Below are 12930 nucleotides of genomic sequence, written 5' to 3' on the forward strand. Positions count from 1 at the left end.
CCACAAAAGAGTAGAAGACAAAAATAGGAACAAAGACCACACGCAACCAATGGAAAACAGTAGCAAATATGGTAGATACTAATCTATCTATATCAATAATCACCTTAAATATCTATGGTCTAAATTAAAAGATAGAGATTGTCACATAGACTTAAAACAAAAACAAAAACAAGACCCAACTAAGTGTAGTTTACAAGGAAGTCATTTAAAATATAAAGGCACATGTAAATTAAAAGCACGTGGATAGAAGAAGAGATATCATCCTAACACTAATCAAAAGAATGTGGAAGTAGGTACATTAAATTCAGACAGCAGACTTCAGAGGAATAAAAGTTATTGAGATAAAGAGGGGCATCATATAATGATAGAGGGGTCAGTATTCCAAGACATCATAATAATCCTTAATGTGCATGCGCCTAACAACAGAGCTTCAAAATACATTAGGCAAAAAACTGTTAGAGCTGCAAGGAGAAATAGATGAATCCACAACTATAGTTGGAGACTTCAACATTCCTCTATCCAAAACTGAAAAATACAGCAGGTAGAAAATCAGTAAGGAGAGAGTTGAAGTCTATGGCATCATCAATCAACTAAACATAATTGACATCTATAGACTACTTCATCCAATAACAGTGGAATACACACTCTTCTCAAGCTCACATGGAACTTTCAACAATACAGACCACATTCTGGGCCATAAGACACACCTTAACAAATTTAAGAGAAAAGAATTCATACGCCTGCTTTCAGATCACAATGGAATTGAACTAGTAATCAATAACAGAAAGACAACTGGGAAAACCCCAAAATACTTGGAGATTAAACAACACAGTTCAAAATAACATATGGGTCAAAGAAGAAATCTCAACAGAAATTTTAAAATATTTTTAACTAAATGAAAATGAAAATGTAGCTTATCAAAATTTGTGGAATGGGCAATATAGGGGTGGGGGAGTGGGAGTGGGAGATATAAACTACTGGGTGTAAGACATGCTACAAGGGGGACTTCCCTGGCAGTCCAGTGGTTAAGACTCTGTGCTTCCACTGCAGGGAGCACAGGTTCGATCCCTGGTTGGGGAACTAAGATCCTGCATGGCCAAAAAAAAAAAAAGATAGGCTACAAGGATGTATTGTACAACATGGGAATATAGACAATATTTTATAGTAACTGTAAATGGAGTGTAATCTTTAAAAATTGAATATTAATTAATTAAGGAAGATCTAAGATTAATCATCTAAGCCTTCACCTTAAGAAACCAGAAAAAGAGCAAATTAAATCTAACATAAGCAGATGAAAAAAGAGAGAAGACACAAGTCACTACCATCAGAACAGATGCTATATCACTACAGATTCCACGGGCATTAAAAGGATAATAAAGGAATATTATGAACAACTCTATGCCCACAAATTTGATACCCAGGTTAAACACACCAATTATTTTAACACAAAATCTGCCAAATCTCACATAAGAAGAAACAGACAATCTGAATAGGCTTATATCTATTAAAGAAATTTCATCAATAATGAATAATCTTCCAAAACAGAAAGCACCAGGCCCAGATAGGTTCGCTTGTGAATTCTACCAAACATTCAAAAAGAAATTATACCAACTCTCCAGAATCTCTTCCAGAAGACAGAAGTGGAGGGAACACTTCCTAACTTATTCTATGAGGCCATTATCCTAACACCAAAACCAGGCAAAGACATTATAAGAAAAGAAAACTACAGACCAGTATCTCTCATGAACATGGATACAAAATCCTTAACAAAATATTAGCAAATCCAATCCAACAATGCATAAAAGGAATTATACACCATAACTAAGTAGGATTTAATCCCAGGTATGCAAGGCTGGTTCAACATTTGAAAATCAATTAATGTAATCCATCATATCAACAGCTAAAGAAGCAAAATCAAATGATCATATCAACAGATGCAGAAAAAGCATTTGACAAAATCCAGAACACATTAAAGAAAAAAAAAACTTTCAGTAAATTAGGAATAGAAGGGAAGTTCCTCAATTTGATAAAGAACATCTACAAACAAACTACAGCTAACATCATATTTAATGGTGAGAAACTTCAAGCTTTCCTGCCAAAATCAGGAAAATGGAATGTTTTCCATTACCATTGTCTTCCAACATCATACTGGAAGTTCCAGCTAATGCAATAAGATAAGAAAAGAAATTAAAAGGTATACAGATTGGGAAGGAAGGAGGTATAAACTGTCTTTGTTTGCAGATGACATGATGGCCTATGTAGAAAATCTGAAAAAAAAAATCAACAAAAATCCTCTGAAACTCTTAAGTGATTATATCAAAGTTGCAGGATTCAAGGTTACTGTACGGAAGTCAACACTTTATACCATCAATGAACAAGTGGAATTTGAAATTAAAAACATTACCAATCACATTAGCACCCCAAAAATGAAATACTTAGGTATAAATCTAACAAATTATATATGTACAAGATCTACATGAGGAAAACTTCAAAACTCTGATGAAAGATATCAAAGAAGAACTACATAAATGGAGAGAGATTCCATGTTCAAGGATAGGAAGACTCAATACTGTCAAGATGTCAGCTCTTCCCACTCGATCTATAGATTCGACGCAATCCCAAATCAAAATCTCAACAAATTATTCTGTGGATGGACAAACTGATTCTAAAGTTCATATGCAGAGGTAAAAGATCCAGGATAGCCAACTCAATACTGAAGAAGAAAACAGAGTTGTAAGACTGTTATTACCCAACTCAAGACTTACTATAAAGCTACAGTAATCAAAACTGTGTGGTATTAGAGAAAGAACAAATAGATTAATGGAACAGAACAGAAACAGAATAGAGAGCCAGAAACAACCCACATCAGTTAAATATACTTAACTGATGTCTGACAAAGGAGCAAAAGTAATACAATAGAAAAAAGACAATCCTTCCAACAAATAGTGCTACAACGACTGTATAGCCACATGCAAAAAAAGAATAGACACAGACCTTCATAAAAATTATCTCAAAATGGATCACAAACCTAATCATGAAACACAAAACTATAAAACTCCTAGAATATAACATAGGACTGAACCTTGATGACCTTCGGCAGGACAATGACATTTCAGATGCAATACCAGATGCACAATCCATGAAAGAAATAATTGATAAGTTGGTCTACATTAAAATGAAAAACTTCTGCTCTGCAAAAGAGAATGAGAAAACAAGCCACAGGCTAGGGGACATACTTGCAAGAGACATCTGATAAAGGACTGTTATCCAAAAATACACAAAAAACCACTTAAAACTCAACAATAAGAAAACAAACAACCTGATTAAAAAACAAGCAAAAGATCTGGACACTTCATCAACAAAGATATACAGATGGGAAGTAAGCATATAGAAAGATGTGCAATACCATATGTCACTAGGGATATGCAAATGGAAACAATAAGATACCACTGCAAAACTATTAGAATGGCCAAATTATAAAACACTGGCAACACCAAAAGTTGGAAAGCATGTGGAGCAACAGAAACTCTCATTTGTTGCTGGTGGGAATGCCAAAATAGTTCAGCCATTTTGGAAGACAATTTGGCAGTTTCTTATAAAACTACCCTTAACCATACAATCCAGTAATGACCCTCCTTGGTATTTAATCAGATGAATTGAAAATTTATGCCCACATAAAAACTTGCACACAGATGTTTATAGCAGCTTTATTCATAACTGCCAAAACCTGGAGTCACCAAGATGTGCTTCAGTAAGTCAGTGAGTAAGTTAACTGGTATATCCAGACAATGGAATATTATTCAGCACTAAAAAGAAATGAGCTATCAAGCCATGATAAGACATGGAGGAAAGTTAAATGTATATTACTAAGTGAAATAAGCCAATCTGAAAAGGCTACATACTGTATGATTCTAACTATATGACATTTTGGAAAAGGCAAAACTACGGAGACAGTGAAAAGACTAGTGGATGTCAGGGGTTGGGGGAGGGACTGATGAATAGACAGGACATAGGGGATTTTTAGGGCAGTAAAACTACTCTGTATGATACTACAATGATAGATACATGTCATAATACATTTGTCAAAACCCATATAATGTACACCAAGAGTGAATCCTAATGTAAACTATGGGTTTTGGGTAATAATCATGTGTCAATGTAGGTTCATCAGTTGTAACAAATGTGCCACTCTGGTGCTGGATACTGATAGTGGGGAGGCTGTACATGTGTGCGGACAAGTATATGGGAACTCTGTACTCTCTGCTCAATTTTGCCGTGAATCTAAAACTGCTCTAAAAAACAGCTTATTAATTAAAAGAAAAAAACAATAAACTAGGAAGGTTCCATTTCCAGAATGGCTAAGTAAGTGCCTACTGAATTGACCTTACTGTAGTTATAATCTAATTATATATAGTAAACATTTAATATTGAACTGAACTGTATGGAATAAATGAACCTACTTTCAAATCAACAGGCCCCATATTATTCAACATATTCCAGACTTTACAGTGAAAATAAAGAGTCTTAGAATACCCTGTGGACCCAAATATCAGTATGTATAAATTTTAGAATTAATCTGATATGAAGTTTGATCTGTATGGAACAATTAACGCTGCCTTTCTCAACATCTGGTTAAGTATAGAGTCTACAGCCATGAATTGGGCTTTTAAATCAATTCTTCCTCCCTGTATCTGAGGCCTGCCTAGATTTTCTGCATTAATTTAAGGAGAGATGATGATGATGATAGCTAACATTTATGGAGTACTAAGCATGCTATACATATTAACACAAGGCTAGAGTCCACAGACCCAGGCAGGCTGAAAAAGCCAGATGATGTTCTCAATCAAAGCCCCTTGAGTAGGGAAGCTTTAGTCCTAAACTCTGTCAGGAATCTAAATAGCATCTCAGAGAGAAGCTGCAAGTAGTAATTACTACCTAGCACTCACAATACAGTTGAGAAACTATGTTCAAGGTCTAGACATGCTAAATTAATTTCTATATGATAAAAAGGCCAAGTCAGATATATGCTGAGTTTTTACAAAGTTCATGACTAGAATTCACTATCTGAGCTAACACCTAATCCAGTCAATTCTGAGGGAAGTACCTAAGCACAACGAGAGCTTTGCTTTAAAAGCCAAGGGCAGCAATGGCTTCCTATGGGTCCAAGCCTGCTCTATTTCCATTATCTCCAGGTCTGGAACTTCCACTGTAAACAGAATAGCAGTGAACAGTGTTGCAGAGCAACAACTCCTTCAACAAAGCTGAGTTCCCTGGTCTGGCTCCCCTGGGATTTAAGAATACATGTCTAGACCAAAATACATGATTAACCCAAATGAGGTCTCTGCCTCATAATTTTTATATATTCCTTAGTCAGAGGCAAGTAAATCAGTCCTTACACTGCCTGGAAGAGCCCATAATTCAGATGGAGCAAAGTCTGAATGCATGAGATCACTGATTTCACATATTGGAATTGAAGCAAATGTCAACATGAAACAAACAGTCCTCTCACTTTTGTTGCCTCCTGTTGTAACAGAGGCAAAGTTGTTAGGAGTCCCATAAGGCAGAAACCCGTCTCTGTGAGCCCTAATTCTTGGGCATGATAGGACAAAATGTTAATGGAGCCCTCATCACATGGCCCCAGATGACTGGAGCCATAATACACTCTCAACACACCAGAACAAAGGTGGTAGACCCAGGATATGTACAAGACCAAAAGGACTGTTGACAGGTCAAGGCAAGAAATAACTAAGAGTCAAAAACAGACTGAACACATTCTCCCATGGAAAGCATGCCCATGAGCCCTATATGCTTCAGTCAGCCACGTGAAGTGACAACGTAGTACGTTGAACCTCACAAAGTGAGAAGTAGGAAAGAAATTGGGCATCTGTGCCCACTCTTTTATTCCACCTTTCTTAATCTTCAAGCACTCACCTGTGTGGCCATGGAGTGGTGAGTGTGGCCGTGGTAGTGTAGGTGATGTGCTAGAGGTCACAATCAAACTCTTGCGGTTACTTGTCCGACAACTGCAATGAAAACACAAATGTCAGTTATAACAGGGTTGCATCATGGGCCCAGAGAACTTGAATGGCTATCGAGGAAAAAAAGAGTGACATCATTCCATGAGCTGAGCAGTATAATACTTTAAACTGAACTGGCTCAGCAATTATTGTTTGCACAGTGAGATTTCATTATTCACTGTGTTCCATCTTGGAATAACTTTTGTCACTGTCTTGACTTTTATCTTGTATTGCCACTGCACTTTTCTAACGTGTAGGTTTTGCTTCCTAAGCAAATACCCAAGGAGCTCCTTAAACGTAACAACCATGTCTTAAATGGTATCTAATGAAGAATGACCACTGCAAATTTGATTCAGAAAACAAAAAACATGAGTCATAAATATTCTCATATCTCATAAAAATTAATGTTCTTGCCATAAAAATGAAACTATTAACTTAATCTATAAAACTTATCTTTTAAAAACTGCTTAATCAATGGATATTTACATATCCATTCTCATTTCACCATAAATTAAGTAATATTCTCATTTCACCATAAATTTCAGAACAGGCCTGTGTTCCTTCTACAAAGTTGGCTTTCCTTTACATGTTAATGGCTGAGGCTTTTCCTTGAGACTGGAGAAAGCCAAATCATGATGAAAGGCCATTTCATGCTGTACCTGCTATTGAAAAGTATGTATAAATTTATATGAAAGTCAGCCCATCTTTCTTTTTTAAAAATATTTATTTATTTGGCCGCATCAGGTCTTAGCTGTGGCATGCGGAATCTAGTTCCCTGACCAGGGATTGAACCTGGGCCCCCTGAATTGGGAGCGCAGTCTTAGCCACTGGACCACCAGGGAAGTCCCCAGCCCATCTTTTAAAGGCATTAAAGAAGCCTGTCATTTATATTCATCCAAACAAATATTTACTGAACACCTACTATGCACCAGGCACCATTCTAGGTGCTAGGGAAGTAGTAGGGAACAAGAGGAATTATCTGTCCTCAAACTGGAGTGAAAAGTGCTATGAAGAAAGAGAGAGAGAATGTTCAAGAAACAGCAAAGAAGGCAAGTAGGTGGCAGGAAGGGAGAATGACAGGAAAAGAAGTAGGTTATAGAAACTATGGGTATAGGCCACAGCCAGACTCTGTAGGGCTGGTAGACTACTGCAAAGAACCACTGGAAATGTGATAAGGAACCGCTGGAAGGACTGTGATCAATCTCAAGAGATTATGATTAGAAATGATAAGCGACTTTCCCTAAGATACCATCAGGACTAATCTAATCATGTCTCACACCCCCTCCTTACCGCCGTTACCATCAAATGCCCAAGACTTCCATCTCTAATTTGATACAGTCTCTACTCCTTGATCTTTAAAAAAAGCTTACGCTCTGCCTCCCTGAACTCAGTCTGTCATCAGCAAACTCTATATCCGTAACTTCTTTTCTCAACATTCAGTTTAAATTCTAGCTCTAACTGAAACCTTGCTATCCCCCAGGACACCACAGTCCTGGTGAAATCCCAATCCTTTTAAACCCAACTTTCCATCTATTTTGCAACTGCACTCGGGCAGCTAAAGGTGAATGAAGAAAAATCCAAAATCATGCTGGCTGGTGTTTCTTTATGTTTATGATGATAAATATCAAGTGGGTCCATACTACATCTACCTAGGCAACGTGCTCTCTCTCCAAGAAAACTAATTCAGAAATTCTCCCCAAACCTCTAGCACTCCTTCCCCAAATCCTACCCTGATCTGCTGACTTTGCTTTTTATTCAACTAGGGGTAAAAACAATCAACACAAAAAGAAGTACTACATATTTCTGCTACAAAAATCCATTAGCCTGGGACTTCCCTGGTGGCACAATGGTTAAGAATCTGCCTGCCAACGCAGGGGACACAGGTTTGATCCCTGGCCTGAGAAGATCCCACATGCCGTGGAGCAACTAAGCCGGTGCGTCACAACTACTGAGCCTGTGCTCTAGAGCCCACGAGCCACAACTACTGAAGTTCGCGCGCCTAGAGCCCGTGCTCCACAACAAGAGAAGCCACCACAATGAGAAGCCCACACACTGCAATGAAGAGTAGCCCCCGCTCACCGCAACTAGAGAAAGCCTGTGCGCAGCAAAGAAGACCCAACACAGCCAAAAAATATAAAAGTAGCCATTAAAAATCTATTATCCTAAATCTGTGTCCATATACTGTACTTTCCCATCTGTAACAGCAGAAGGAAAGACCATGTTCCTATCAAAGTCAACTCCCCCAACTCCCTATTCAAGAAGTCTGTACCTGCACTGTCCTCCTTTTATGAATTTTTACTTCCTAATGGATCATTCTCATCATCATAAAAATATGCTGTCATTTCTCGTATCTCAAGAAAATAAGAAAAAAACTTTCATAGACCTCTCCCAACTTGCCTGTTTCTTTGCTCCCCTGTTTGGGAAAAATCCCATGCAGGGATTCTGTACTTGTCATCTTCATACCCTCATTTCCTATTCTCTCTTTAACCCACTCTAGACTATACAATCATCCTCATCTTTCTTGCCTGTTATCAAGGTCACCACTGACAACAGGCAATTCTCAGTCCTTGTCTTACGTAACCTCTCAACATCATTCGACAGTTATAACTCCCTCTTCTAAAAAACAAATTGGGATATAATTTATATTCAATTATTCAATTAAGTGTTCTGTTCAATGAACCTTGAACAACTGTATACATTCATATAACACATCCAAAACAAAAGTCAGAATAATTCTGTTACCCCAGAAAGTCCCCATGTGCCCCTTCCGGTCAATCCCCCAACTACTTTCTTCTATCACTATAAATTAATTTTGTTTTGCTGGATTTCCTGTAAGTAGAATTATACACTATGTATTTTTTTGTGTTTGACTGCTTTTGTTCAACCTAACATCTGTGTAACTTTTCTTGAGATACTTCTTTATTTAGCGTCTAGGACATGAGGCTTTCCTGGTCTTCCTCCTAGCTCACTAGCTGCTCACTTTTCATTCCCCTTTGCTAGTTCCTGCTCTTCCTGATCTCTAAACCATGTAGTACTACTCTGGGGCTCAAATGTGGAATATCTTTTCTTCTTTCCCTGCACTCACTCCCTAAATGATTTTTTCCTGTATTATAACTTTAAATCTATGATGTTGATGATACCCAGCTTTTTATTGCAAACTCTGTGCTCTTACCTCTGAGTGTGAGACTCATATCCAAAAACCTACTTGACATCTCTAACTGGATGTCTAAAAGGCATCTCAAACTTAACAACAGAGTTAGTGAATTTCCCTCTAAAACCTGCTAACTCCTCCCTATCTATTTCATTACATGGCACCACCATTCATCCAGATGCTCAGGCAAGTCCTTCAGGCAGAAGGAACATGATACTAGATGGAAATCTGGATCCACATAAAGAAAAGCACCAAAAATGGTAAATGTGTGGGTAAATATAAATCACTTGTTTTTATTTTTAAAATCTCTTCTTGGGACTTCCCTGGCGGTCCAGTGGTTAAGACTCTGCGCTTCCACTGCAAGGGGCACGGGTTCAATTCCTGGTCAGGAAACTAAGATCCTGCAAGTTGCGTGGCGCAGCCAAAAAAAAAAAAATCTCTTCTTGAATTTTAAAGGAAATATAATAATTTACTGTGGGGTTTACAACATATGTAGATATAAAATGTAGGTCAGCCACAGCAGCAAGGCTGGAAGGGAAGAATGGACGTATACTATTGTGAGGCTCTTACATTAAGTATGAAGCGGTATAATACGACTTGAAGATAAACTAAAAGTTAAAATTTTATATTATAAACACTAATGCAACTACTACAAAAGAAAAACAAACAAAAAAAAGGAAATAAAATGGTCTCATAAAAAAGTCTAAAAGAAGGCAGAAAAAGAAGTAAGAACAAGTACAGTAGGCCCACACAGAAAACAGATAGCAAGAGAACAGATTTTAACCCAATTACACTAATAATCACATAAAATGTAAATGTTCTAAATACATATTTAATTAAGACAAAGACTGTCAGATTGGATAAAACAGCAGGACCCAACTATATGTTGTTTATTACTTGTGACAGCCAAAAAACTAGAAATCACCTCAAATGTCTACTAACAGATGAAGGATAAACAAATCATAATATATCCATACAATGGACTACTACTCATCAATAAAAAGGAATGAACTATTGATTCACACAATAAATGAATCTCAAAATAATTATGCTAAAACCAAGAAGCTAGACATAAAAGAGTACATACTGAACAATTCCATTTATATAAAATTCAAGAAAACACTAACTAATCTAGAGTGACAGACAAAAGATTAGTGGTTCCTGACCAGAGGCAGGGGAGGTATTATAACAAGGCATAAGGAAATTTGGGAGAGTTATAGTTATGTTTACTGTCTTGACTGTACTAATGGTTTCAGAGATGCATACATGTATCAAGACCCACTAAATTGTACATTTTAAACATGTACAGTCTATTATATTTCAATCATACTTAAATAAAGCTATAAAATTTTTTCAATATAAATAATATCAAAGTCACTCTTCTGCTTAAAATTCTCCCTGTCTCACTGAGAGTAAAAGTCAACGTTCTTACAATGGCCGACAAGCTTTACGCGGTCTGGATCTCCATTACCTCTTTCCCTCCTACTCACTCTACTCCAGTCACATGGGCCTCCGCACTGTTCTTAGAATATGCCAAGCATGCCACTGCCTCAGGGCCTTTACAAAGGAAGCTTCCTTTGTCTGTTTCCCTCATGGCCTGCTCCCTCACCTCTTTCAGGTCTTTGCTCAAGTACAATCTCCTGAATGGATTTTCCTTTGACCATTCTATTTAAAAAGGTAACACCGGCCCTCCCAAACACTCTTTTCCTTCTTTCCTGATATATTTTCTCAGTAGCACTTACTGTTATCTAACATACTATGGATTTTGCATTCATTCTGTTTGTTGTCTCTCCTCCCATTAGAATCTTAAGCTCTATGAGATCAGGGGCTTGCACAATCTTTGCTTACTGCTGTATTTCTCAGTGCCTAGAATTCAGCCAGGCACATGGCAGACTCAATAAATATTTGTTAAATGGATGAATGGATGAGTGTAATTTGTTACAAGAATTATAATAAAAGAGGATATTTGCACACGTGGCACCTGTAAGGTATATCAAACCACTATGTCTAAACTCCTTTTGTATAAAAACTAAGATCTCTTAAAACTGCAGGGACAGGACTTCCCTGGTGGTGCAGTGGTTAAGAATCCGCCTGCCAATGCAGGGGACACAGGTTCGAGCCCTGGTCCGGGAAGATCCCACGTGTCACTGAGCAACTAAGCCCGTGAGCCACAACTACTGAGCCTGTGCTCTAGAGCCCATGAGCCACAACTACTGAGCCCACGTGCCACAACTACTGAAGCCGGCACGCCTAGAGCCCATGTTCCACAACCAGAGAAGCCACCGCAATGAGAAGCCCTTGCACCGCAACCAAGAGTAGCCCCCACTCACTGCAACTAGAGAAAGCTCGCGTGCAGCAACGAAGACCCAAGGCAGCCAAAAATAAATTAATTAATTAATTTTAAAAAAAAGAAAACAGAAAGATCAATAGTCTGTAATAACCTATATGGGAAAAGAATCTGAAAAAGAATGGATACATGTATACGTATAATTGAATCACTGTGCTTAAAAAAAACCCTGCAGGGACAGATAATTGATTCTAATTTCATTTGTCATGATCTTATTAAAATTTAAATTAAATACAAAACACTAAAGATCATATTTCCAGGCCACATGCCTTTGTATGAAGGTACATATAATCTCACTTGGCATATCTGCAACAGCTGCCAGGGGAAAAAAAGGTCAGATACCCTGGTACAGATGCCACGACTCAGCTAAGATCCAAGACAAGGAACTGCTTAATTTTTCCATTTCAACAAGCACTGGCCATTGCCCCCAGGATCCTAGAAGATAAAGGGCAGGTCTTCATTTTTTCATTTCAGAAGATTAAAGTACCAGATGTTTACAGAGTCAGCCACACTAACTCTCAGCCGATGGAAGGTAACCTGGAAGCTCCCTGAGCTGATGTTCTGCTAACCACTGCAAGGACTGGGTTAAACTAGACTGCTGCCCACCACCATGCCAGTCACTTGGTCACTCAGAGCAAGGCCTGGCATTTCATCTTCCTACTTGCTTTACCATGGTCACCCCTCCATGGATAGTGGGAGCAAGGACTAAAGCACCTGTGCAATCTCTGTGAAACTGTTGAATTGTGGCCATATTTGAAGAGTTCCCAGCCTTCAAAAATCCCTTCCCCCAGCAACTAGCAGGTACTCAAAATTTGAGCCCCTGCAGGAGCTGCCGTAAACTTATTTAGTTAGTCTGTTTCCCAGTCTGAAGGAATATAGAATTTAGGGTAGGATGCATGGTTGCAGACCCCTCAGGGTCGCTAATCTCCAATCTGTCAATTCCAGAAGTCCAGCTGCTCCTAGGAATCCAAGCACTCGGTAATGAATTGACTTGCACTTGGCTATTCCTTTCAGAATTCAGAATGAGGAAAAGACCACTTTTGTTTCATTAAGTGTGATCAATACAATAGACAAGAATTTGGGTCCATTTTAAGGTCAAGCACTTCCAGGTGTTATTTCAGAATAACAACCAGAATGATGCCCCTGTAAAGACTGAGAAGCTAGAGTGGGAGAAAATGCATGTTCTCTCAGTAAATAAAGGGTGCTGCTTGGAGATAAATCCATTATTTGTCTTTTTGCCTGGGTTATTTCAACAGCCTCCTAACTAGTCTCTCTGGTTTACTCCTGTCTCCTATTGCCAGTCTGTTCTCAACACAAGCAGCCACAGTGATCCTTTTAAGGCATAAACCAGATGATTTTACTCATTTGCCTAAAACCTTGCAAAGGCTGCTAATTTCACACAGAAACACCAAGCT

The 12930-nt window shown here is 38.2% G+C and overlaps 1 protein-coding gene across 14 annotated transcripts in view; it reads right to left on the reverse strand.

Annotated features, from left to right (window-relative positions):
• Nucleotides 1-12930, reverse strand: part of MAST2 (microtubule associated serine/threonine kinase 2) — a 200988-nt gene that overhangs the window by 48561 nt on the left and 139497 nt on the right. For all 14 annotated transcript variants that reach the window (XM_082364124.1, XM_082364119.1, XM_082364118.1 and 11 more), the window contains one exon: nucleotides 5932-6023. In XM_082364124.1, the coding sequence (XP_082220250.1) occupies nucleotides 5932-6023 (92 nt within the window). The remainder of the gene's footprint in view (nucleotides 1-5931; nucleotides 6024-12930) is intronic.

Source organism: Balaenoptera borealis (assembly GCF_965194805.1).
Source record: "Balaenoptera borealis genome assembly, chromosome: 1".
In the NCBI taxonomy this organism is placed as follows: domain Eukaryota; kingdom Metazoa; phylum Chordata; class Mammalia; order Artiodactyla; family Balaenopteridae; genus Balaenoptera; species Balaenoptera borealis.